General features: G+C 39.7%; 2 protein-coding genes across 3 annotated transcripts in view; one reads left to right on the plus strand and one right to left on the minus strand.

The window, feature by feature from the left end:
- Window positions 1–17192, minus strand: part of necab3 (N-terminal EF-hand calcium binding protein 3) — a 55783-nt gene extending 38591 nt beyond the window's left edge. Inside the window, exons 1-2 of the mRNA XM_034198450.1 lie at window positions 16857–17192; window positions 10422–10446 (exon numbers count right to left, since the gene is read on the minus strand). Of these exons, the coding sequence (XP_034054341.1) occupies window positions 10422–10446; window positions 16857–16976 (145 nt within the window). The 5' untranslated portion in view covers window positions 16977–17192. The remainder of the gene's footprint in view (window positions 1–10421; window positions 10447–16856) is intronic.
- Window positions 17193–17892: 700 nt separating this feature from the next.
- rbck1 (RanBP-type and C3HC4-type zinc finger containing 1) lies at window positions 17893–25633 on the plus strand. Of its 2 annotated transcripts, none has more exons than XM_034198448.1 (13): window positions 17893–18144; window positions 18247–18300; window positions 18806–18950; window positions 19225–19321; window positions 19802–20000; window positions 20530–20651; window positions 20743–20916; window positions 21838–21998; window positions 22167–22263; window positions 22655–22834; window positions 23133–23231; window positions 24321–24464; window positions 24574–25633. In XM_034198448.1, the coding sequence occupies exons 2-13, from the start codon at window positions 18261–18263 to the stop codon at window positions 24652–24654; spliced, it is 1539 nt and encodes a 512-aa protein (XP_034054339.1). In that variant the 5' UTR covers window positions 17893–18144; window positions 18247–18260; the 3' UTR covers window positions 24655–25633. The 2 variants fall into 2 exon arrangements, with proteins under 2 accessions (XP_034054339.1, XP_034054338.1); XM_034198447.1 differs by having other exon boundaries at window positions 17914–18144; window positions 18231–18300.
- The last annotated feature ends 73 nt before the right edge of the window (window positions 25634–25706 follow it).

Below are 25706 nucleotides of genomic sequence, written 5' to 3' on the forward strand. Positions count from 1 at the left end.
AAAAAAGAATCTGCAGCAACAGATTGATTGTTGGCTGTGCAGAGTGACAGAAAGGCAATCAAAAGAGAGTTGGACACTCAGTCATTCAATTTGAAAAAAAGACACAAAGGAGTGACCAGAGTGATAAAATGCAGCCAGGATGGCATCCAGACAAAATTAGAATGCCTGTAACGTTGACTTTAATTAAATGTATTATGTCAACAGATTTCACATAACTGTATTGGCTGGTCACAGAGGTTCAGACAGCTTCTGAAACAAACACAATCCCTCCAGCCATGTCAAAATTGCACCCATAAAATAATTATCACAACTCTTTTTTTAACCTTTAAAGTGTAGGATGGCTGTTGGCTTCTAAACTGAGTAATCCCCCCAAATAATGACCCTGTCTTACCAAAGACAAGATAAAATGAGAACAGTTTAATATGCCATAGAGTTCCAGTTGGCTGAATCAGCAGTGCTAAAAAAACTCAAGGGCGAGCTTGGAGACCATCTGTTCAGCCGGAGCCTCGGCTCCTCATTACCTTTGAGCAGAATGTGTGATGTGCTGGCCAAGACATGGTCGCTCACCACTTACTTCCAGTCTTTTTCATCTTTAATTCTCTAAATGCTTTTTTCCTCCTCAATTAAAGAGCCTGATCAAACTAACAACTTGACTTCTGTGATTTTAAGAACAAAAGGTTTCTGATTTGGCTCTGTGCCTCTCTTTCCCTTTTAGAGTTACAATGTTAAACATTACATCTTGCCTGCATCTTGCAGCACACATGCTAGTACGTATCAGAGTTTAAACAAATACACATTTGGATCAACGCAATTGCATTGCATTGGATAACCTTGTACTTAAGTGCCATCAAGGGCAGTTTTAGTTTCTATTGTGCATGCATGCATGATGGTAAACATGTGACCATTATATTTGAAAAAGAAAGCTACTTGATTAGTGTAGGACAACACACCTTGGTTAGGTTGAGGAACAAAATCCTGGTTGGGGTTAAATAAGTATGTGACGTGATTACTACGATAAGGATACAACACATGAATGTCACACAGCATTTAGAATAACGTGATGATGTAGACTACATTTTCTCTCAGCACTACCAACTCTATGTGACTTCCAGCATCCTGTAGGCAGCAGTTATGCTAAAAAGTGACACTCCTGAAAATCACTTTGATGGACTTCTGATGAATGCTGGCAGTCTCCTCTATTCACTTTGACAGTTCTGGGTTAAATATCTTCCTCGTGAGAGACGATAGCCGCAAAAAATACACAAGCCTCTGTTTGCTACTAAAATCTTAATGATAATCAGAAACTATTGTGAGCTTTTTGTTTGATGGCTTATGACTCAATGTATGTTACTTTTACAATTGACTGACTAATAGGCTACTCCCACCTTTGTATTTCCATTTTTTTAATTTCCATTTTTTTATAAAAATGTAAAAATAATTTTGTAAAAAGTAAGACAAAAAGCAGTGGACCACCTACATGTATTTATTTTTCTCACATACTGTACATTAGGTGTCAAACAGATAATGTATACTTAATTTCACCCAGATCCCTGAGGGACGATGGTGGCAGGTGGATTCGAAAGATGGCATTTAGAGCATCAGGGAAACGAAGATCCACAGTCAGATGAGGGGATTACGTGTTTGCTATCTCGAGACTCATACCTGCTGGTCTCCTCTCAACTCCAATTTACGCACCCTCACTTCAATCGCACACATTTGCCTAATTTCAGTGATTTGAGGATGATGGGAAGAAATTGATGCTACATTTATTTGCCAAATACGACAACCTTGTTCAGTCAAGCATCTAAAGGCCCTGACACACCAAACTTACACCAAAGAACACGTCCCGACGGACCCGACTGTTGTGTCGCCTCATGTCTCCTGCGTCTTGGTCAAAAAGTCGCACTGGAACCGAGCCCCCAGGGAGTGTGCCGGACTCTGAGGAAAATATTCGTTGTGGCCAAACGGCGGTACTACACTAACATATCAGTCGCTGGGCCGGAAATACTTTTTGCCATTGACTAACAATGGGAAAGAGACGTCTGTAAATCGTTGGATACTTTTTTTTTAACTAAATAAACTACCCAGTATGATCATTTGTATAGCCCTTATTAAAAACATTCGGTCCTCAAGTTGTAAAATGTGCTAATAACGTTATTCTGAGAGTTATTTTCCTCGGCATTATGAACGCGGATCTAACCCACGGGGCCGCTGTTACGACCCTGGGTCGTTAGGTCATTTGTGTGTGTGTGTGTGTGTGTGTGTGTGTGTGTGTGTGTGTGTGTGTGTGTGTGTGTGTGTGTGTGTGTGTGTGTGTGTGTGTGTGTGTGTGTGTGTGTGTGTGTGTGTGTGTGTGTGTGTGTGTGTGTGTGTGTGTGTGTGTGTGTGTGTGTGTGTGTGTGTGTGTGGTGCCCGTTAGCTGATTAGCTACCTTCTGCATGCTGATTGGTCCACCTGGGGAGACGGGAGGATATTAAGCTGCAGCCGTGCAGTTCCTCGGCCGCTCTCTCTGACTTGACTTCTCCTACTCCCAACACAAATGTGCGTACGAGATCTGTCCTATTGTGCTAAATACTTATTTATACCGGTTCTTCTCTTGTGTCGTGAGACTGTTGTATGAAAAGCTACTGAACCTGTCTTTGTAGACACGCTTTACTTTTTTCTTAGGAGTGCAAAACCCTTTTCTTTTGAATATTAATTTTCTCCTGTTTTTACAGTAGAGTAGGTAAGAAGCCTGTATGTTTATTTTCTCTTTCGTTAGGTAAGATTTTTGTGTTTAAAGGTTTGTTTGTTTTATGGTTTTGGTAATAATTTTTTGTTAATTACATTTACCAAACGGCATTCTCTGACTCAGTGTCCGTGTTCTTGGGAGTGGGAAGAGTGGGGAGAGTGCACATTTTGTGCTGCGCCTAAGTTCCCCTAGACCTGGGCGTAACACTGCGCCGGCACGTTCATGTGACGTGTTCAGTACTACATGAGTTCTACCTTTACCCATGGATGCACAATAAGAACAGATTATATGAATACTTTCGTGAAGTTTCGCTCTCTCAAAAGTTGGGCCATTTTGTCTTCATGCGCCAATGAGAAACTCTCATAGGATTGAGCGAGGCACCGCCTCCCACGCTGTATCCAGTTCTTATTATACATCCATGACTGGAACACACCGCAAAGACTTCAGCCGACGGCCAAGTAGCACGTAAGAACTGCGCATGCGTGAGTGGCAATAACTCTCCTTACCAGCAGGCGGCGGTAGTGTGTAGTTGTCATTCAAAAGAGGCAACCGGAAGACAGACTGTGTGATACAAACAACAAATAGCGTGTGCGTTCAATTTTCACTCTCGTCCATCACAGACTGTTTCACATAGCGACTTATCGTATAATTCTTGCATCCAGGTGAGAAGAAAATGAAAAATAGCCGTCTTTGTGTGCCGAATCGTCTGTTTGCGTACCTCACTTCCGTTTCGCTTCTCATGCACTGATTCGCTAAGCTGAACAGCCAATCAGAGTGATTTCTTTTGCCGACAGCCTCCGCTGCCGATTGTCGGCATGGCCGAAAAGACACAACGGTGCGGGACACACCAATCTGAGTAGGGCGACAGGACGCTCATCGACGGTCCGACATCTATCGACGGCCGAAATCGGCTTGGTGTGTCAGGGCTTTTAATGAAGTGATGTTAGTCATTTATGACGATTTACATTGCTGTATTATTCATCACTGGGCTTGTACTGGTTGTACTGCTAGGCAATTGTTGTTCAGCAGATTTTGGGGTCAGGATCCCATAAAAGTTAAATTAATAAGCAGAAATTGTCGAGGGAGATCTCTGGAATTGATATACTGGAACACAAACCTATATGACTCAAACCTGCTATGGGTCATAACTACAGCTCATAAACTCTCCCTCTCTTACAGTTCAAACATATAATGTGATATACTGTTGCATTTAAAACTGCATTTGTCTAAAATGTTTCTTCATTCATCCATTCTCTTACAATCCTGACAGAGTAGCCACAGCATTCGGCTACGAAACAGATTCCCTCCCAAACACCAGCTGATGCCTCTAAATGAATAAATCATTCATGAATGCAAAGCCCAACACACATGGGTTCCCTAAGTAGATCACAGTTTCCAAAAACTCTCATAAAATACACATTAAGTATATTAAGAACTTATGAAGCATGGCTCCCGTCATGTTCCCAGTTAATGTGAAGCTATTCCTGGACCCGTTTCAGAGAAAAATCAAGTTTTAACTTTTAACTTAATCACAGTCTGCCAATGAATAATATTTTTGCATCAGCACATTTTGTTGACCTTGTTTCACAGTAAACAGGAGCTCTTTTAACTTAATGTTTTTCATGAAGCCATTGCTGTTTTTCAAAATATAATTATTCTGTGCTACAAGGCTTGTTAGGACCCACATGCATCCACCCATGCATACACTCTCACGCAAGCAAAAAACACACACATGATGCCTCTAAACAAAGAGTTCACAATTCTGTCCATGGTTTAGAAGCTATGTGCCTCTTTGTATCATCACCACTCCCCGTTTTGCCAATTTCCAAGAAGACATACAGACACGCTCACACAAACACTAACACATGTGTTGCAGCCAAAGTGTGAGACCTACTGACTAACCAACTAGCAATTTGTCTGAGCAGCTGTTTCATCAAAAACAATAAATCACCAGTGAAAGCAGAAATGATAAAGAATATTCAAAGCCCACCTAGGAAAGAAAGGCAACATTCAACTGTGTAATATGATCCTTTAAATGGAACCAAAATCTAAGCGGTTAGCCTTCAGCAGATTTCCTGCACAGGAAAAAACATTATTATGCAAAATAATAGTAGCAATAAATCATACTGTAGGTTGAGTCAAAAGCAGTACACATGAATTGCTTTTTAATACTCAGCCTAAAAAGTCACTTAGGAAAGTCAAGGTGAAAAAAAAGGTTTCCTAAGAAAAAGCAAGGCAGCTCAAATGTGCTGATTCTGCAACACAGAAGGACAGAGGCATGATGTATGTGGCTGTTTCTACTTATGAAAAAAGCCAGAATACCTGAAAAAAAGTGCTCACAAGACCAGAGTAATCATAAACCAAATGAGCATGGAGGAAGTCCGTTAAAGTAGGGCACAAAGTAGGCCGCGCTCTTATCTCTCAAAAGGTCAGTCCCGTTGCTGCAGCCTCACCAAACTGGTTTATAGATAACCATCACAGCTTCAAAAACATTGCTAAAAGAGTTGGTCTCGTTTCTTTATGGCAAACTCGTATGCACGACTGAACCAAAATCCTTCTACATTCTGGTATTCTGTTCCACCAGGCCATCTGTGAGGAAAGCTGTGATATAAACTGCCTTCAGCTCCATATCCTAATTTAAGCTTGTATGCTGCTTTTAGATCGCATATCCTACTGCCTCCCAATTATCCACCTTACTAATGGTCTAAAGCTTGCTGGTCTTATCCAGCAGAAGTCATGCGAGAAGTGAGGTTCATTAAAAGCTAGTGGGAAAAGAGGACTCTTCAGCTATCCCACTTGAAATCATCTTTAATTCATGAGAAATATGAATATCTGGATTAGGAGACAACATTACCCAGATACATTTGAAGTTTAGGTTTGTATTAATTGACTCGTTTTTTTTTTTAAATTAAATGTTAAGCTTCTAAACATAAAACATTCAAACAAAATTGCTGTTCTGTGACCATTTTGCCATTTAGGATGTGACAGTTATGGCTAATTATCCTCAAGAGTTTATGCATATGGGTTATATTCAGTCTGAAACATATGCTTGGTGTACCATTTGGCCCCATAGCGGAAGATGGAGACATTTTCTCCAAAATCCTTATCTGGAGCTGTGTTTTATTGCTGTCACTGGTGGCAAGTGCAAAGTGCAGAGGTAAAAATGGGCATTATAGAAAAAAAACATTTGTATCACAAGTAACCTGTGTCAGCAAATGCACAAGACTTGACCTCTGACTATGAGATGCACAATGTTTGTACATAGACAACTCATCACTTAATCTATCCTGTCACATAAATATTTGGCCTTGTTACTCCCTACATGTAGTTCCCTAATATGTCTTACACGATACATTCTGGGTTCCCCACTTATTGCTTATAACGTATGACTTTGGAGTCCCAACTCCTGATAGTTGGACCAGTCAACGTGTTTAGGGGATAACAGATGGAACAGATAAAAGACTTGGTAACTTTATATATTGACGTTTTTTTACAAAAGATTTTAAAATTAAACTGTGCTTGATGAGGACAGTTTTTACAATTGGTTGTGATAACTGGTAAAATGCATAGCATATTAAGCTACGATGAGTTCCTTGTTAGCTAATGCTAGCTTAGTATGCTAATGATAATGCAAGTGCCAAAGCTAGTTAGTGCTACAATGATTTTAGCCTCGCACAACCTAAGTAACAAATATCCTGTCAACCAGCAGGATGGAATTAAAGTATTGTATTGTGTGTCTCTTGGATGTGTTTAAGAGCTGGGTGCAGCTTATTTATTAGAAGGCATGGAACAACCCCATGATGCTTTGGCTTCGATCAAATAGCCTTTTTTGCTTAGGAATGATCCTAACAATTAAGTACAGTAGCTGCCATGATAAGAGATGTTATAATTCTTTAAATGCTATATGGAAAGGTACTACAAAGCTTTTTTCTTATCTCCTTAGGCATAGGGAACACTGGGTCATCTTTTACAAAATGAAAGGTGCTAATGACTTCCCATAAGTCTTTGCGGCAGCTCAATTAATGCAACACGCCATGTGGCTGTCATCCACAGGCGCTGTCTGATTATGGAAAAACAAAACATTATTTTAAGATGTGATTGTCGATTGATCAGGAAAACATATTTGGTTTGTACAGCATTGAGTTAGTCACTTTAGCCTTCTCAACAAATACAACTTTCTCACAAGTTTCCGTTAAATACAAAATGAGACCTTTCTAACATTGTGCTGCTCTACAAACATATTTTACTGCTATGAATCTCATCTGTATTTTCCTGATAATACAATCTAATCCTAGTGGAATCCTAAAGATAAAGAGCATTGACTGGTTCAGTGATGGCAGTCATCTCGGCAGTACAACAGTGAATATGTTTTTAGCCGGAAGCCAGAAAAAGACTCGTGATATCAAAGGTTAAGAGCTGTTGAGAAGTAATTGCTGTTTGGAGGCATGCTGATTACAGCCGTTGTGAGCGAAACAAAGTCTCACTGATGTCCACTCTACTGTAAATTGATTAAAACACTCCACCATTGTTCCTGTCCCCAAAAAGACAAAAATCACCAGCCTCAACGACTACCACCCACTCAGTAGCACTCACCTCCATCATAATGAAGTGCTTTGAGCGGTTAGTCAAAACATTCATCACCGCCTCCCTCCCTGACTCTCTGGACCCCCTGCAGTTTGCCTACAGAGCAAACAGGTCCACAGACAACGCCATAGCCCACACCATCCATACTGCCCTCTCACACCTGGACCAGAGGAACACATATGTGAGAATGCTGTTCATTGACTACAGTTCAGCCTTCAATACCATTGTGCCCTCCAAGCTGGTCATCAAGCTCAGAGACCTTAGGCTCAACAGCGCCCTCTGTGACTGGATCCTGAACTTCCTGACGGGCAGACCCCAGGCAGTGCGGGTGGGAAACATCACATCCTCCACCCTGATCCTCAACACCGGAGCCCCACAAGGCTGCATGCTCAGCCCTCTCCTCTACTCTCTGTTCACTCACGACTGCGTGGCCATACACAGCTCCAACACCCTCGTGAAGTTTGCTGACGATGCGCCCGTCATGGGCCAGATCACAGACAGCGACGAGACGGCGTACAGAGAGGAGGTCGAAAACCTGACATCTTGGTGCCAGGATAGCAACCTCCATCTCAACGTCAGCAAAACAAAGGAGCGGATTGTGGATTACAGGAAGCAGCAGAGAGAGGGACACGCCCCCATCGCCATCAATGGGACTACGGTGGAGAGAGTCAGCAGCTTGAGGTTCCTCTGTGTCCACATCACTGAGGACCTGACATGGACTCTTCACACCACCACCATCACCAAAAAAGCTCGACAGCGGCTCTTCTTCCTCCGCAGGCTGAGGAGGTTCAACATGGACTCCAGGATACTCTGCAAATTCTACAGGTGCACCATAGAGAGTATCCTGACTGGCTGCATCACGGCCTGGTACGGCAGCTGCACCGCCCTCAATCGTAAGGCTTTACAGAGGGTGGTGAAAACTGCACAGAACATCACCAGGACGGAGCTGCCATCCATGGAGGACCTTTACTCCCAGCGGCTCAGGAAGAAATCCCTCCGGATTATAAAAGACCCCCATCACCCCAGCCACAAACTGTTCTGTCTGCTGCCGTCTGGCAGGCATTACCGCAGAAACCGGACAAAAACCACTAGACTCAGAGACAGTTTCATCCCACAGGCAATAAGACTGTTAAACAACTGAACTGTTGAAATAACATCCACAATATTAATCTGGCTGCTCCTTAAAAAATATTTCTCTATTTACCTAATATATCATATTTAAATGACTTGCATATAGACTCTTATTGCACTATTTCACTTTTTCAAACTATTTGTCTTCTTGTATTTACTATTTACTATTTACTTGCACTATATTTTTCTGTTTATCTGTGTTTTGTGTTGCACTGTTGGAGAAGCCTGTGACACGAGATTTTCATCGACATAAGTACACTGTAGCTATGTTCGTTTGACAAATAAAGAACCTTGAACCTTGAATCTGCTTATTGTTTCATCTTTTGTTAGACAGAGAAATATATTCATATTTTAAGAAGAGCGTTCTTAGCCATATCACAAGCAGAGGCAAGGAGCACAGATTTATAACAGAGATGATATTTGACCTTTGATTCAGTAAAGCACATATTCCCTCTAACTGTATAAATGTAAGTGAACTATCAGGACGTTTTTTAACATGGAACATTCAAGTTAGTCTGGCTTTTATTTCTATGGTACAGTTAACAATATGGCGATTGAACAGGTCTTCTTGCAGCATTATTTTTCCATCAGCAGAATTCACATTACATAATCTCGACATTTTAAATAAGTGCAGTACTGATTAAATGTGTTATTTTAAATTCAAATATTTTCTTTTATTTTGGTTGGAAAAAGCCAGCAACACAGTCTAACATGAGTTTAACATGGACCAATTGGGACATCATGACAAAATATATTTGAATACAGAAATAGTCTAAAACTATTACAAACTTTAGGTAATGAACTCAGTATCAGATCTGTTTTGTCTGTGCAGTTACAGCTTTAGTCTATGATGCAATTCACCTCAAACACAACGAACATGGTTCTTTTTGTCATGAACATTTTTTACGAGAGTAAAACGAGTTATATTTCCTGGGGCTTGTTAAAATATGCAAGGGCATGAACATCTTTAAAGATGTCAAGGCTCAAAAAAGCAATATAATCAAAATGTGTCGCCCAGAATTAATTTGACATCACAGATTCAGGATAACAGTATTTGAGAGGTTTTGAGACATATTAACTTTAACAAACCCTCTTTGATCCCCTCTGATGCCTCCATGGTTTGATTGCAATCATTTACATTCCTAAAGTACCCTTACTTTACACTACACTGTGCAATACCATTAATTTTACTGGGTCACTGCATGTTACAGTGTGTGGATATCAATTTCGTGTGATCTTAGATTTTTAAACTAATGTATGTAATGCCTGGATAGTGTATCGTATTTGAATATTCATACCATATACGTGTGTTCTTTTATAATGTTGCTATTGGCCAGAGTTTTCTGTGTCTATTAATGTCATATTCAGATATTTTAGTTTGGAGACATTAGTTTTGAGTCCTAAATGTTTGACATTGTCTTTTGTCGTCAAAAGTGTAATTTGGCCATAAGTGGATCACAGTTTTTATTTGGCTGGATTTTAACAGTGGTCACTCATACAATTAATGAAAATATGTGACATTGCTGAAATACATACCTATCAGCATTTGTGCATGTATATGTATACATGTTTGAGTATGAGGAGTTACCTTGTTCATACTTGCTAATAATGCCATTGTATCAGTGATTCACTGCTAGAAGAAGCAAGTTGGTTCAGCCCTCGTCAAGATGTCTCACATTCATTTGTAAACAGCACCCAGTCATCTGTGTCGACAGACACTGACAGAGAGGTGCTTTATTTTGTGTGACAAGTTCTTCCATCCGTGGCTAAAATCCAGCATTTTAGAATCATTTGAATTGGGTGGAGAAACTTGTTGGTGCATAAGGAGGAAATCAGCTTCACTCGAAGAGTCATTCATGCAAATACTTAATATCTCTACCAGATCATCTGAGGCATAATAACAAGTGGAACAATGTGGGGAAAGGACAAGCAGGCAGAGGAGAAATTCATTACGAAACATTTTCTGTTTACTCACCATTTTTGTCTGCTCGGCGGAAAATCTGAAAAAGAAAGAGGGAGGAGATGGTTATTACCTCTAACCCATCACCCCTGAAGTGTTTCTTCAATAGGCAACTACAGATTATCAAGAACGATGGCAATTTGTCAAAAACACATTATGGATGTTTGACGTCTGCTGTAGAAAGATCCTTTGTTCTGCTGCACCGAACAGAAACACATGAGCAATGGCATTCACAAAGGCTATTATTCGCTGTATGAGTGATTCATGTTATGCTAATTCATAGTATATGTGAGTTTTAAAATAGATTTAATAATTATCACTTCTGAAGTCAATCGTAATCAGAAGAAGCATTGAGGCCATCAAGTAGCAAAGAGACAATCAACAGTCATTATCTTGCAGGTTCAGTTATAAATAGTGACACATTGTATTATTATTAGGGCCGGGACTTTAACGCGTTAATTAAGATTAATTAATTACACAAAAATTAACGCGTTAAAAAAATTAACGCATTTTAATCGCACTTATTTTTGCACCGCGGAACGTTTCTCACTGGATGAGTTTCAGACGTACCGATTATACTGGAGCACCAACTAACGTTCATGACTTCAGACAACAACAAACCACAGTGAACAACAGTGGGAAATGTTATTTTAAAAAACGGACGGATGGAAGCGTCGATAAGAGCACGGTTGTGTGCAAATTATGCAAAAAGGAATTCGCATATCACCGCAGCACATCAAGCCTCAAGTATCACCTCAATGCAAAACATATAGCAGCTAGCGTGGACGTTAGCCTCTTTTATCGCGTTCACACCAAAAAGAGCCGGTACTAAAATTAGTTCATGAGAACCTTTTTACCCCCACGAAAGTCCCTGCTAGAGAGCAGAGAGCTGCTAGAGAGCAGGGACTTTCGTAAGGCTCTCTTGTGAGAAAATAGCTATATTTCTGATTGGCTGGGCGGATTGCAAACCACGCCCCGTAAAACTCCCAAAAAGTTTTGTGAAGCCGACATTTTATTATCCTCGCATTAGCATTATTAGCATTAGCCCAGCGCAGAAACGCAGAGAGACTAATTTATGGCAACACAAAATAAAACATGGGAGCGGTGGAGATGAGGAGGTGTCGGCGTTCTGGCGATTTACTCGGAAGGCTGCTGGGACTCCCAGCAGCTTCTACTGAAGCCAGTCCCCAACTCCGGGGACTTTGGGCGGCAGTATACGCCGTGAAGTGGTTTGCGGCCTGCCAGTAAACCCAAAGCAGAAGAAGAAGAAGTGACGTCAGCGGCTTCATTTGCCTAATCCTCCCCCAGGTTCAAAGAGTTCTCATGAACTAAGTTCTCATGAACCTTTGTGGGAAAAGTACTGCGGTGTGAATGCGCCTAATGGTATACTAAAATCCATGTGAAAAAAATTGCTTCTCACTGTTCTTAGGTCAAATATTTATATGTGATTAAAAATGCGATTAATTTCGATTAATTAATTACAAAGCATCTAATTAATTAGATTAATTTTTTTAATCGAGTCCCGGCCCTAATTATTATTATTATTATTATTATTATTGTGTGTTTTAAGGTCTATTTATTTTTTAAGTAATATCTTTTTTTGTTATTGTATTTGGTTGGATGCAATGGTGATACTGTTTAAATTGTATTATATGTTTTATGTACTGAATAAAGTGTTGGAATTTGCTAAGCACACTTTATATTTTAAGATAAAAGAGTAATCGTTGCCAGGATAAAAGGGGATCAAAATGAACAGTTAACAACGGAGCAATGAGCTCTAGCTGAGTCATCAATAATACCAATAGCATAGGTTCAGACGGGAACATGTTGTCCGTGCTCTAAAAGTCACTGAGCAGAGTACACTATTAAGAAGATTGACTCCCAGCATCAATCACTACTACTGTTGCAGCATGTGGCTACAGTTGCAGCCAACTGCAAGTGTTTACAATGGAATTATTAACCTCTAATAGTCCAGGATTCAACAGAGCATTTCACTGCAGACATTTGAACATGTCATAGGTGCAATTAGTAACACTAACGAGGGCTACTGTAAATGTGCCATACTGCATGCAGGATCCTTTACTGGAACAATTAAACAGAACCTTGCTAGTGTTATTATTTACACCTGTGCTTTTCCTGCTATGACAATTCTCCAAAAGAAATCTCTCAAAACTCACTTATTCACTCTAGCTTTCAAACTCTAATCAACTACGCACTTGGATAAGGACTATTGTTTATGTTTTTTGTTTTATTCGATTTGTTCCTGTTCTGATTGTATATAAAGCGTCTTTGAGCATTAGGAATAGCACTATACAAATCCCATGTATTATTATTATTATTATTATGAATAATAATAAATGACTGCTAAAGGTGAACAAGGCTTTTTGAGCTATTGCTGCAGGCCAACTGTATTGATGCGATTGAGGCTTATCCCTGACCTATTGGTTGAACTTGTAATGATACCTACGATCTGGTTACTTTGTACCCCAAGATGTAGGCTGCAACATTAAAGTCTATAACTATGTGATGATGTTTCTGAAGGAATGAAGGAGATGAAGGGATAAATGCAGACTTAACATAAAACGACCAACTCAAAAACTAAGTTTAAGTTGCAATAAACGTAAAACACCTCTTATGAGCCTCACGAAGCTCTTTTTATATGGCACGTACTGTTCAAACTTATTAAATAGTCCGTTGTGACAGCCTTGAAAAACGGATCCCTCTTGGTCAACAATGGAAAATTGTAGTTTCCAATTCCAGTTGGGACATCAACACTCAACATGATTTTAGGCAGGATTTGAGGAACGCGGATTGGGCAACTGCACAAAAAGATGAGACAGGTTTTAAATAAGTCCCCAGTGTAACCATCATCACTAAAGTACTTATCTAGAATGAAATGAAGGTTAGTGCGCCCAAAATGCCTTTTATGATCATCCATTTTGAAGTAGCTCTTCAAATCAAATAGATGCTTCCAATTGACTGTTTGGGTGACAATTATGACGATCTGCTTTGTTTTTATGTCCAATAAGTTGACTTGATAATTGGACTTACCTAGGGAAATCCTGCTCCAATATACATCTCTGTAAACTCGAGTCCCTGTGACCCATAGCAACAATAAAGCTGCTAAATAAAATGTTATAGCTAGCCGAAGCTTTGATAATAAACAACAGTCTACTGTGCGCCAAAAGGAAGATTTCAATTACAAGAAACTAAGTTGGCATGGAGGAAACATCATCTGAAAGTAGCATTTTAAACTACTACATTAAGTTATATATACAATGTTGATGTCATGTTTTTAATTAGCACAGCAAACAAAGTGTTTCTTAAATCAGCAGTTTAATAAGACAGTGACACATGTTAATTTATGCAATTCAAATACTAACACATGTTGGCTCTATAATTGGTTTACAAATGAATTTCCATAATCAGAACAGTTATCAAACAGAACCCCAACATACTGTAGATGTTGCAGGAAGCCAATTCAAATAAAAAAAATGGTGTCCTACTATCTCAATCCCTCTCCACTCCATCAGTTTGTTGTTTCCATTGTCAGGTAGCGGCCACTGACATGCTTGTTAGCTTTGACCTTTGGGGTATTAATAACAGCAGAACCTGCCCTTCAATTTCAATTTCCATAGGTCAACAAGCTCAAGGTCTGTGGGTCTGCCCTCTGTCTCTCAACGTCTGTCTCTCCACAGCTTCAGTCCTGACTAATAACAAGAGCCACAACGTTTGGAACCACCTCACCACACACTCATTGTTCTGTGTTTGACTTCATCTGTCTAGACTTGAAGGCTGTAAAGCTGCACATTTTCTGTGTTATTTGATAAAGTGAAATAGTTATTTTAATAACATAATGGCAGGACATTCTGACCCACCAACCCTCCTTGTTCTTGACATGTACAATCCTGCTGGTTATAAGACATTATTGCTTTAGCCCTCTGTACTGAACATTGAATCCAATGTTCCCACCACAGTCAGCAGTATTTTCTTTTACCCCTCGGCATTGTACTGCATCTAAGCCACATTACCCCCTCCTGCTTGATTCAATGGAAAACGGTTACAGTACAGTTAACTTGTGTTGTTGTTATGCTGGGATTTTGGTCTCTGGTGACAATAGACCATAATGCTTCATTTACAGCAAACCCAGAACATGTCAGCCCTGTTTCCCAGAGTGCTGCAGTTCTGATGCCTTGGTGGCAGGTGTAAAGACAGAGAGTTCTCTCAGGCTCTGCTGACACAATTGTTTTGTGTGGGGCTTTAGAAATGAGGAAACTAGAGGTCTTCATCATATTTTATTGAATATGTTCTATGTGACATATTCTCCTCTCGCCTTTTTGCCTTGGAGATTCTTAGTGATTCCCCGAGCTGTATATATATATATATATATATATATATATTATATATATATATCTTTCTGTTTCTTGACATGCTATGTTTTTTAGTTGGTAGAGCAAGAGCAGAGGGAGAACATGAGGAGATGGAGGACAGCGATGCAAAAGAGAGAAAATCAGAGAGAGTGCTGGTGATAGAGCAAAACAAAGACATAAGGAAGCGGCAACAATATGGATGATAAAACCACTTTCAACATCCACTATCAGCATCCTTAATAGTCCCTGGTCTTTGAACAAGATTACATTTTTGGAGGAATTGCTTTGTCTCTCACTCCAGAAATCGTATACAAATACAGTAAATCTCTGAATCTCTAGCATAACAGCATCGGCCCACTATTGACGCATTGATCTCTCTGTTGCATACAACCGGGCACAATGCTATAACAATCTAAATTGGGTTTAGTATTACAGATAATAAAAGAAAAATGTTCACATGAATAACTATCCGCATCTAATAATTGTTTGTTCTGATCTAAACTACTGAAAACCAATTTGTGCTACTTCAATGATAAAGTTCATCCATCGATATTATCTAGAAAATCAATCACCATTTATCTGCTTAACGACTTTTACTCCTGGCACACAACATATTTATGTTTTTTTAAAGGCTCATTAGCTGGCGAGATGACTTAATTGAGCCTACTTGACTTTGTGGAGACTGACGTGTACCAAATAAATGCCATTTTATCAAGTCAAAATCTGGAATAATTGGAGAGCCGACAGGAAAAAGCTCAAATCAACAGTATTCCTCCTTCACCAAACAAGAGCAGAAATACAGAAAAAATAAGGTGAATAAAGACAATAAACAAACATAGCTATCAAAGCCAAGACAGAATGTCAGTCATGATTTAAAATATGTAGTATTTCTAATCTTGTTTTTGAACCAGAAACCATCACGGAGTGTGCCTGTTACTGTTGTGCTCTTTCATCAGAAGAACAAAGTCAAAGTTGAAGACTATGTGTGAAAGCACTCCCAACCCATTCAGGGACAGTTTGCACAGATACAGTGAATAAACTGCCATGGGTCCTTATTTAACCAAGGCTGCCAGAGTCTGTGTGCTGCATTAGTGACAGATACAGCACACTATTGACAGAAAGATGCAGTTAGTTCAGATTTGGACACACCATTGGCCTACTAACCCAGAACATGACAGAATGTGATGGATAGATAATAACTGTGTTGATGGATAGTTTCTGCTGCAGTGCTGCAGGTCTACCCAGTGGTGGGTGTTATTGGTTTAAACAAAGAGCATAGTTATTCATGGTGTTTATGTCTTGGAATGTGTGTGAAATGTTTTCACTTATATGTATATTTGTTTAAGTATAAACAGATTGTCTGTGCCGTTTTTGAATAACCAGAGGTTTATGTACTGTGTGTGTGTGTGTGTGTGTGTGTGTGTGTGTGTGTGTGTGTGTGTGTGTGTGTGTGTGTGTGTGTGTGTGTGTTGTGTGTGTGTGTGTGTGGTGTGTGTGTGTGTGTGTGTGGTGTGTGTGTGTGTGTGTGTGTGTGTGGTGTGTGTGTGTGTGGTGTGTGTGTGTGTGTGTGTGTGTGTGTGTGTGTGTGTGTGTGTGTGTGTGTGTGTGTGTGTGTGTGTGTGTGTGTGTGTGTGTGTGTGTGTGTGTGTGTGTGTGTGTGTGTGTGTGCGTGTGTGCGTGCGTGTGTGTCTATTACACAAAGAGAACCCCCGGCTGTCCCTAGATCTGACTGTGAGAGCTTAAATCATCATGCAGAGGCAGCAGCTGCTTAACTCACTTTCAAAAACTCACTCTCTCTCTCACACACACACACACACACACACACACACACATATGATGTTGGTATACCAAATTAAGTACATACAAATGTTTTATGTTTTCACTTCAATAGATTTTTTCTATAATAAAAAAAGTCAAAATTAGGGTTCAACACTATGATTGATTGTACAGTTTGAATGTATCTATTGACTTTAACAGTTTAACATTAGATGAATAATAACATGGATTGCCAATAGCTGTAATAATTTGATGAACCAACGCTACTTTTCACGGTGTATAGAAGAGTAGAATATGCACTCACATCATGAAAGATAGTAAGTCCTTGGCCGGCGCTGTGCAGCGGCTGCTGCTGCTGAGCCCGGAGGTGCTTCTGTTTGGCGGACTGCAGGCACATAGTGATCATCTCCGTACAGGCCAGCATCTTTGAAAAGCTTCGAGACACACCTTGGTCAGGGGGACCGCTGTAATGGTTGACGGGGTAAAGGTAAGAGTAAAGTAACGCTAGTAGTCTGGAGGAGAGGCAGGCTACAGGTGCGACAGAAAGCAAGTGAAGGCAAAGCAGGAGGAGACTCAGAGATGCTCTGCAACTTTGTGTTGTGCTGCCGAGCAGAGCTGCCAGCCCTTCCTGCTCCACGCTCTGTGATTGGCTGCTTTTTATGCGCGTGCATCTGGATCATGATCTGGATCCGAGGAGCGTAACTTCACCACATACCCTTTTCCAGCCTCTGGTCATTCTTTCTGTAGCAACAAAGCTATACGTCAATGCATAAACAAAACTAGTAATCCTTACATTTGAATGCTAAACATATTTTAGATTCAGAACCTAGGCTACTATCCAGATATTAATGTGAGATGATGTAATGCTGTAAGAGTTATTGACACTAATTCAAATGTAATGTATTCTCTAATGTCGTGTGTTTTATAGTTCAGAGTTCAAGTTATTCGAGAGTTTAACGTTGAGTAATATTGACGCATTGATGTCGAACAGTACAATTCCACTAGATAAACCGGACACTGCCATCTGCTGGACGCTGAGAGTCATTGTTTTGAACTCTAAAAATATATATTATGATTGTAATCCAGAACATTTCATTGCATGCAGGGTTATTTATATTATGGTAATATTTTAGTCGTGACTTGATACTTGAGCTGGAGGCATAGCTGACCAGGGTAGCCCAGTGTAAAAAGTATAGCCATAAGTGTGTGTGTGGGGGGGCGTTAACTAAAGACAACATTCAGATAGGAAATGTTCGTTACATTTTTACAACATTTATATTATAAATCTTTTTGTAATTGTACAAAATACATAGATAAACTAAAAGCTTTTTAGTAAATCGAGGGGCGGAGCACAGCGATTTGAGCGACCCTTTTAAAATGTCTCTTCCTGAACTGAATGAGTTTCACTTTCCATTCTACCTGCTGAGAGCTAGGCAGAGCGACAGAAGAAAAAAACAAGTAGTTTAGCCTTCACTTTGCTGTGGTTTAACTTCCCATTTTACTCAAAAACGGCTTTTCCTACATTGAAGTCGACTATAGGAAGTGTGTGTTGAATGCGGACAGGACTGCAGCCAGCGACACGTCCCGAGAAGGTTGGATTTAAACTTGTGTTACACAGCTCTGTTTTGTCTTTACTGCCATGTTTGTGCGATACATCTTGTGTCACCTGTCGTTTCAGGTGTGATCCTTTACAGTCTATGGTGTGATCATGGCCTCTCCAGTTTCACCGAGAGGGCATTTGAAAGAGGGTTAGTGGCTCAATGTGGTTTCGATTTTGTTATCGGCTATCTAACCCATTTGTCAGATCATGCTACTGCTGCTAATGACATTTAACTACCCCATGTCCCAGTTAAAATAGCGTGTGTATCTTACTGTGCGAATTATTTCAGGAGTTTTTTAAAGGATAGTGAACATGTCATTGTCATTGTTTTTGATTAGCCATACCGTACACGTCTCTAATGTCTCTCTGATTGAAGTACAGTCAAATGTAATGTATTGTGACAGATAAACACAGGAGTTGGTAGGAGCCTTATCTAAAGCAAGGCCAACGTATAGCACATTTCAACAAATGTAATGCCTTTTTTTTTTTTTAAATAGACATAAAAGAAATAGGGCAAAAGAAACACATTATAAATCTGCATTTAAATACAATTAGACATTAAAGGTCAAAAGAAATGTAATGAGACAGGTATATGAAAGTGATTTATGTTTTCCCACATGAGGTTAAGACCTCTTCCTTTGCTTCCTGTGCAGCGGAGGAACTGGCCCTCTCTCTAAGTGAAGCCCTCAGCCGTGGAGACGGACAGGAAGCAGGAAAACTGTGTGAAATACTGTCACAACTCTCTGTTCCAGTGTCTGTCAGCGTCAACACTCAGGCCTACCCTCAGGGCTCCATAAGGTGGGACACTACTGTGTGTCTGAGTGGGACTTCCTTATTCTGTTCAAATGTTTCCAAAACAAGTTTTAATTTTTAGAGCGCTGGCTGTTTTTAATTGGGATTGTATTTTATAAGGAATACGAAAATAAAAGTAAAATGTGCCAACAAGAAAAGTGTGTGCATGCAAGTGCTGCATATTTCTGGGTGTGGTTACTACTGTCTGAAAACAAGTTGAGGTTGGATGCAAATTTATATATAAAAATAGACGGACAAGGCTGTTCTATTGTTTCAATAGGTTGAAGGTTGGAGTGGAGGACGCGCAGTCAGATAACTGCATCCAAGTGACTGTTCTGGTTTCATCTGACATGACAATTGCACAACTTAAAGACAAGGTATGGATGTAACGGCAAACACTTGCAGCTTTTTTCTTTTATCACTATCATCTATACTATAGTAGGCCTACAAACCTGAGAAATCAGTAATATATAAAGAGCCCATCCTTTGTTGAATCTGAAATGTTACCTTACTTGTTTAGCTGTTTTCTTTGTATTGCCTCTGTTACTGTGTTTGAAGCTTTATATTTTTTATTGCAATTCTTCAAAGCATGAAATGTAATTAATGCTACAGATTGGCTTGTGTTGCTGTCTGTAGCAAATGTTGAAATTACATCACATTACACTCAATACTGTGGGCAATCCCCACAGGAGCAATTTGGGGTGAAGTGTCTTGCCCAGGGACACAACGACATGCTGACTGCAGTGGGGTTTGAACCTGTGACCCCCTGATCCCAACACCAAGGCTCTATCCACTGCGCCACACACCTCCCAAATCACAGTTGAATGATCTGTCTATGTCTAATTTTTTGTTCACAGTTCAGCCGTGACTATGGGTTCGTCCCCACTGTGCAGCGGTGGGTGATCGGGAAGCGGTTGGCTCAAGACCACGAGACGCTGTTCAGCCACGGGGTCCGAAGTGACGGAGACCAGGTGTTCCTGTTTATCCTCTCCGCCCAGGCTGCTCATCTCACCCGGCAGCAGCACCTACTGGATCAGGAGCAAGAACGCATGGATGGTCAGTGACACACACGCACGCACGCACGCACGCACGCACACACACACGCACACACGCACACACGCACACACACACACACAACATTGATTTACAAAGGGGGGGTATGTGGTACATTTTATTTGCTTTATTAATAACATTGGAATGGAAATCTGTTTTGCTTTATCATTATAGAACAGATCTGAATTATTTTAGTTAAATACATAGCTTTAATGGGATCAAAGAGTACCAATACTAGTAAGGATATGCTTCATTTGGGTTACAATTATGAGGGGATCCTTAGAAAATGTTCTCCCCTGTAAAGGATCCCTGGACCTAAACGTTTTAGGAACCTCTGACTTTAGCCATACTTTATTTATAGTTTGATCAGACTTTGCCTGGTTGAAAAGTAACCACGCAAACAAACTGTCCAATCGAACAATGCACATTTCTGAAAATATACTGAGGGTCAACTCAGGCTTGATTACAGGTTTATGAAAAAGTCCACTTACTGGGTACATTTAAGTTTTATGGAATAATCATCTATGTTCAGGCATCGTGGTGCAACTTTTTCCCAGAGGGACGGGAGGAGGTGGTGTTGAAAAGACAGCTCCAGACAATAAACAAGTTCCTCCTCCTCTTCCTGCTAAACCCAACGTGTTTCCTAAACCTCAGGTCAGAATACAACTCCTGTTGGACACCATGTCTTTAGTGTGGTTGAGCTTGTTTCAACATATACTTACAAACTTACTGTGTTTGTGAGTAGTTGGGCTGGACCTGCTCTATGTGTACGTTGTTGAACAAACCTACACGTCCTGGCTGCGAGGCGTGTGGAGGGGACCGGCCCGAGGATTACCAGGTGCCTGACATCTACAAACCAGACCAGCAGGAGGTTCTTCGGATTCAACAGGAACAGTTGGCCACATTGCAGTATGAACAGGTAACAGTGCTCATTAAAAGATTTAAAATATGTATTCCTGAAAAGTTTTTGAAATTTGACGCAACCCTGATGTCGGATATTGGATAACATACAGTGGAGTTGTCTTTGTGTTGTTCAAAATTTCAAATGTATATTATTGAGGTCATAGTTGTCCTTCCTATTTACATACACATACACAAAATATTATAATACAATTCATTTCATTTGACATTGTCATCAGCTATGGCCACAATGCTGGAACATATCATTGATTAAATAGCCCTATCACCTTGTCAAACAAAACTTCACCTCAAAGGCGTCACAAAAGTAAACTTCAGGACAGGACGGGTGTATTTTGTGCACTAGATTGTACAAAAAAAGGCCACTGACCGTATGGTCAAAATAAGGTTTTACATTTATGCTATAAGAAAATGTCTTTGGAGCGCATTAGCTCTTCTTCTTAACATTTAAATGTTGTTCTTTGGCAATGTTGTCAATATTCCAGTTATGGAACTATCCAATCTCATTATGTTTTACATTTGTTTTATTTTTAACACATTTTAGTTTCAAATGGGTGCATAGATAATTTTGTGATTCATCAAAAATTAACTGATGTTGGAGAGTACAAACTGAAACTGAATGTGTGGTGATCTTATTTTCTTTATGTTTTAAGAGCACACCAGCTATATGTATGGAAAGGATAATACAAAGTTGTAACTAACATTCTTTATGGTATGTGAAAAGCAGAACCAGTTAATTACGCTACATAGCTAAATGTAGTGTTGTAATATAACACCACCATAAACTATGGCGATGCTGATGAAAACTAGTTGAATTGAGTTTGTTTTCATGAGTCTAGTGGTTTTCCAGCATCACGTCATCATGTCAATGTGTGGTACATCTCTGTATTGTGATTGACTCTCTCTCTTCCTGGTGACGAAGGCTCAGCAGGAGGAACGTGAGAGGAACTACCTGAACTTGTTGGCAACAGATGACCAAAGCCTTTTCCCCAACGCCTTAGAGGAAGAGTGTCCCATCTGCTTCTCTCCCCTGCAGCCACAAGAGGGCATCGTGCTCAGAGAGTGTCTCCACGTCTTCTGCAGGTCTGACACTCTTAATTATTGTGTAGCTTTGATATTCAGTGTAAAAGTAAGATTTGTATCTGCTTTCCAAATGTACAACAATTACATTGACAATAATGTACGAAAATGTGTATTTACTGTAAAGCATTTATTTATTGGTATTTTTCGTATGTGTGTGTCTTTGTTTAGGGAGTGTCTCAAAGGGACTATAGTGAACAATCGAGATGCGGAGGTGTCCTGTCCTGAGAACTGTGACAGCAAGCTGCTGGACAGAGAGATACAAGCGGTGAGTGGGAGACTGGAGATAAAACAAAAATCTAAAACATCAGTCTCATCCAAAAGTAAACAGGAAATAATAGCATGCATCAAATAATAATAATTATTCAAACAGTTAGTTGTTAAAGATGTGAACAGATTTATATTTCAATTGTATTTCAATTATCTATCACAATGTAACCTGATTTAAATATGAAATGTTAATCTGTGTGTCTGTCTGCACTGATTGGTCAGACTGATTAAAAGAGGAAAGAAAAACATATCTTCTTCTAATGATTTCATCTCAAGAGCTTCTAACTGGCGGCAGATAACAAGTTCTATATTTCCTTTCCATGCAGATAACAGCCTTACATTATGCACACTCTTACTCTCCGTCTTTCTCTCGCTGTAACATTATACAGCTGCTCACAGAAGAGGAGCACCAGCGGTTTCTGGAGATGCGTCTGAGCATCGCAGAGAGCCGCTCCGAGCACAGCTTCCACTGTCAGACTCCCAACTGTCGGGGGTGGTGCATCTACGAGGACGAAGTCAACGAGTTCCTCTGTGAGCTCTGCAAAGAAACCAACTGCATCCTCTGCAGGGTAATTGTCGGATATTTACTATAGTACTTTGACACGTGTTTCACTCTGTAGTTATAGTATAACTAGGATGTGGCGCAGTGTACTAGTACGTTGGTGTTGGGATCAGGGGAGCACAGGTTCAAACCCCACTGCAGTCAGCATGTCGTTGTGTCCCTGAGACACTTCACCCCAAATTGCTCCTATGGGGATTGTCCACAGTATTGAGTATGTAAGTCGCTTTGGATAAAAGCGTCTAACAAGGACATGTAATGTAATGTATAAGCACTGCACATTAACGATGGTGAGTGTATGTTTGCAGGCCATCCATGAAGGCATGAATTGCAAGGACTACCAGGATGACCTGCGTATACGAGCGGAGAACGACGAGGCGGCTATGAAAACTAAGCAGATGCTAGATGTAGGTCAATGTTTTTAAAGTTGTAAGACGCCTCAAATGTAGATTTTTTTACATGTAGGGATCAACTAAAACAATGGTTACCAAACAATGTAAACATCTTACTGCTAAATGATTTATTCTTCACTAATGTACATATTTTATGATAAATTATGAATATAGGAATGTTGTACTGTCTGCACTTATATAAAGTCAAATTGTCCATTCCTGCCAAATTAGAGGTATTGTTATTTTGTATAACGTCTGGCACTCATCTGGACTTTAAACCTATATTTAAATATCCATTTTGTAATTTGTTTGGCTCTGTTGATATATGGTTATTATAGCCACAGTTTAATCTAAGATCAGCGTATTTATTTATGTTTTGAGTTATGAGTTTGACCTGTAATATGTAGATCAGGGCTATTCAATTAGTTTGTAACGGGGGCCGGTTGATGAAAATGATCCAAAGCAAGGTGCCGGGAAAAAGATGACTTGAAATATGAGCAATCATATTAAGAGCTTCAGATACAGTAAATACTACAACAGCATAGTGGAGTGCATATATTGTGTTTATTAAATCAAACAACATAGCCCCAAGGCCTTTATAGATCTAAATGGCAAGTTCAGAACTCAGTAGGCCTACATGTGAAGCTAATTTAACCATCAACATAATTTCATTTGATTTAATTTAGGTGAAATTATCTAATCATTCACACAAAGATGCAATAAATGACAGTTTGTCACTACAGTAGCTAGTAGTTGGGTTCGAAACCCGAGCCTGCCGAAGTTTTCAGGCAATGTCTTCCCCTCTATCTCTCAATGTAACACCCTCTCTGGAATAAAGGCACTCTGGCCCAACATTTTTTTTTTAAAAGTAGATTACTTTTTAACATTATACTCAAAGGGCCAGTAAATATCACCCCGGGGCCGGATTTGGCCCGCGGGCCGCCAATTGAATAGCCCTGATGTAGATGTTTAATGTTGCTGTTTTTTGTACATTTGAATAATTACCTTCAATCATCTTGAGTAGCTTTTTGTACTTGTTGTATTTGCACATTTCTCCCTGCGACTGCTTTAATATTTACATAACACTATTGTATTTCAATATAGAGCCTTCTACAGAATGGGGAGGCCATGAAATGTCCACGGTGTGACATCATCGTCCAGAAGAAAGATGGCTGTGACTGGATCTGCTGTTTGATGTGCAAGACAGAACTCTGCTGGGTCACCAAACAAGCTCGCTGGGGACCAAATGTAAAATAAAATTCCCTTACATGCAAAACTCTTTTTCACAGTATTGGTTCAGTTTTCAGGAAAGTGTTTAAGCTATACACATGATTTCTTATTTGGTTGTATTTTACAGGGAAATGGCGACATATCTGGGGGCTGTGGATGCCGAGTCAATCAGCAGCCGTGCCATCCCAACTGCCAAAACTGCCACTGAGGGAAGGAGACTAACAAAAAGAAAGACACAAACACTCTTAAAATACATCTTGCCACATAGACACAAGCTATACAAACGATATCTCCACAATAAGCTTTAAAGGGATCTTCTGCTATATTCAGAATATTTTGTCATGATGAATGAATCCGCTATTTACATTTTGACCTATGGCTACTAGTTTCTTTACAATTCATATTGATGAGTCAGCAATCATTGTGCATTTACTCTAGTTGAATTAAGAACTCTGATTGGATTATACTAAAATGTATAAACAGAAGTCACCAAAAAGCTAATAACTCCATAAATAATAAGATCCCATTGTTTTGTTCCTGTGTGAACTATGGTTACATCTAACAATAGCATTAATTCATGAATCATTCATTAATCATGATCAACTCTTATCCAGGACAAAAGAACGATTGCTGGATACCAAACTTATATCTTCCTATGTGAATGAATGTTGTGATGTTAATGTGTGTTTGCTGCTTTTGCTTAATATGTGACAACGTGTATTTGTTTTCAGTTCTGTAAAAGAAAAGGATTTTCTTTCAGTTGCCTAATTAGACTGTGGTGAAGGATGTTGTTTACGTTGAATGAAAGGACTTGAATTAAGTATCAGTTTGAAATACGGGGAGCTGGACACATAATGATGCTGTGTTGCTTTCAGGACTTTAACTGAAAGTGTTCATCCCTCAATAAGTACAATACCAAATGGGCTATTACATATACAATATATTTTGGTAATGTCTTGTATCCATGGAGTGTGTTGATTGTCTCTCCATTAAACTGCCAACAAAAGTGGTTAGCATTATTGTAACAATGAAATGTGCAGACACAGCTGAAGAAGGTAAGTGACTAAGTAACTCATTCCAATGTAGTGATGAGCCTTTAGCGAGTATGAAATGTCACAAAATGGCCACTATTAAAAACAGGTTTTGAGGAAAATGTAAAATAAAGTAATGTCTGGTTACAAATCCAATTAACGGTTGTCGTGACTTATTTAAAGGCTCAATAATGGTGTTTGGCTGTAATCTCTTTAGTGCAAATGTTAA

The sequence above is a fragment of the Gymnodraco acuticeps genome, unplaced genomic scaffold (assembly GCF_902827175.1).
Source record: "Gymnodraco acuticeps unplaced genomic scaffold, fGymAcu1.1, whole genome shotgun sequence".
Taxonomy (NCBI): Eukaryota; Metazoa; Chordata; class Actinopteri; order Perciformes; family Bathydraconidae; genus Gymnodraco; species Gymnodraco acuticeps.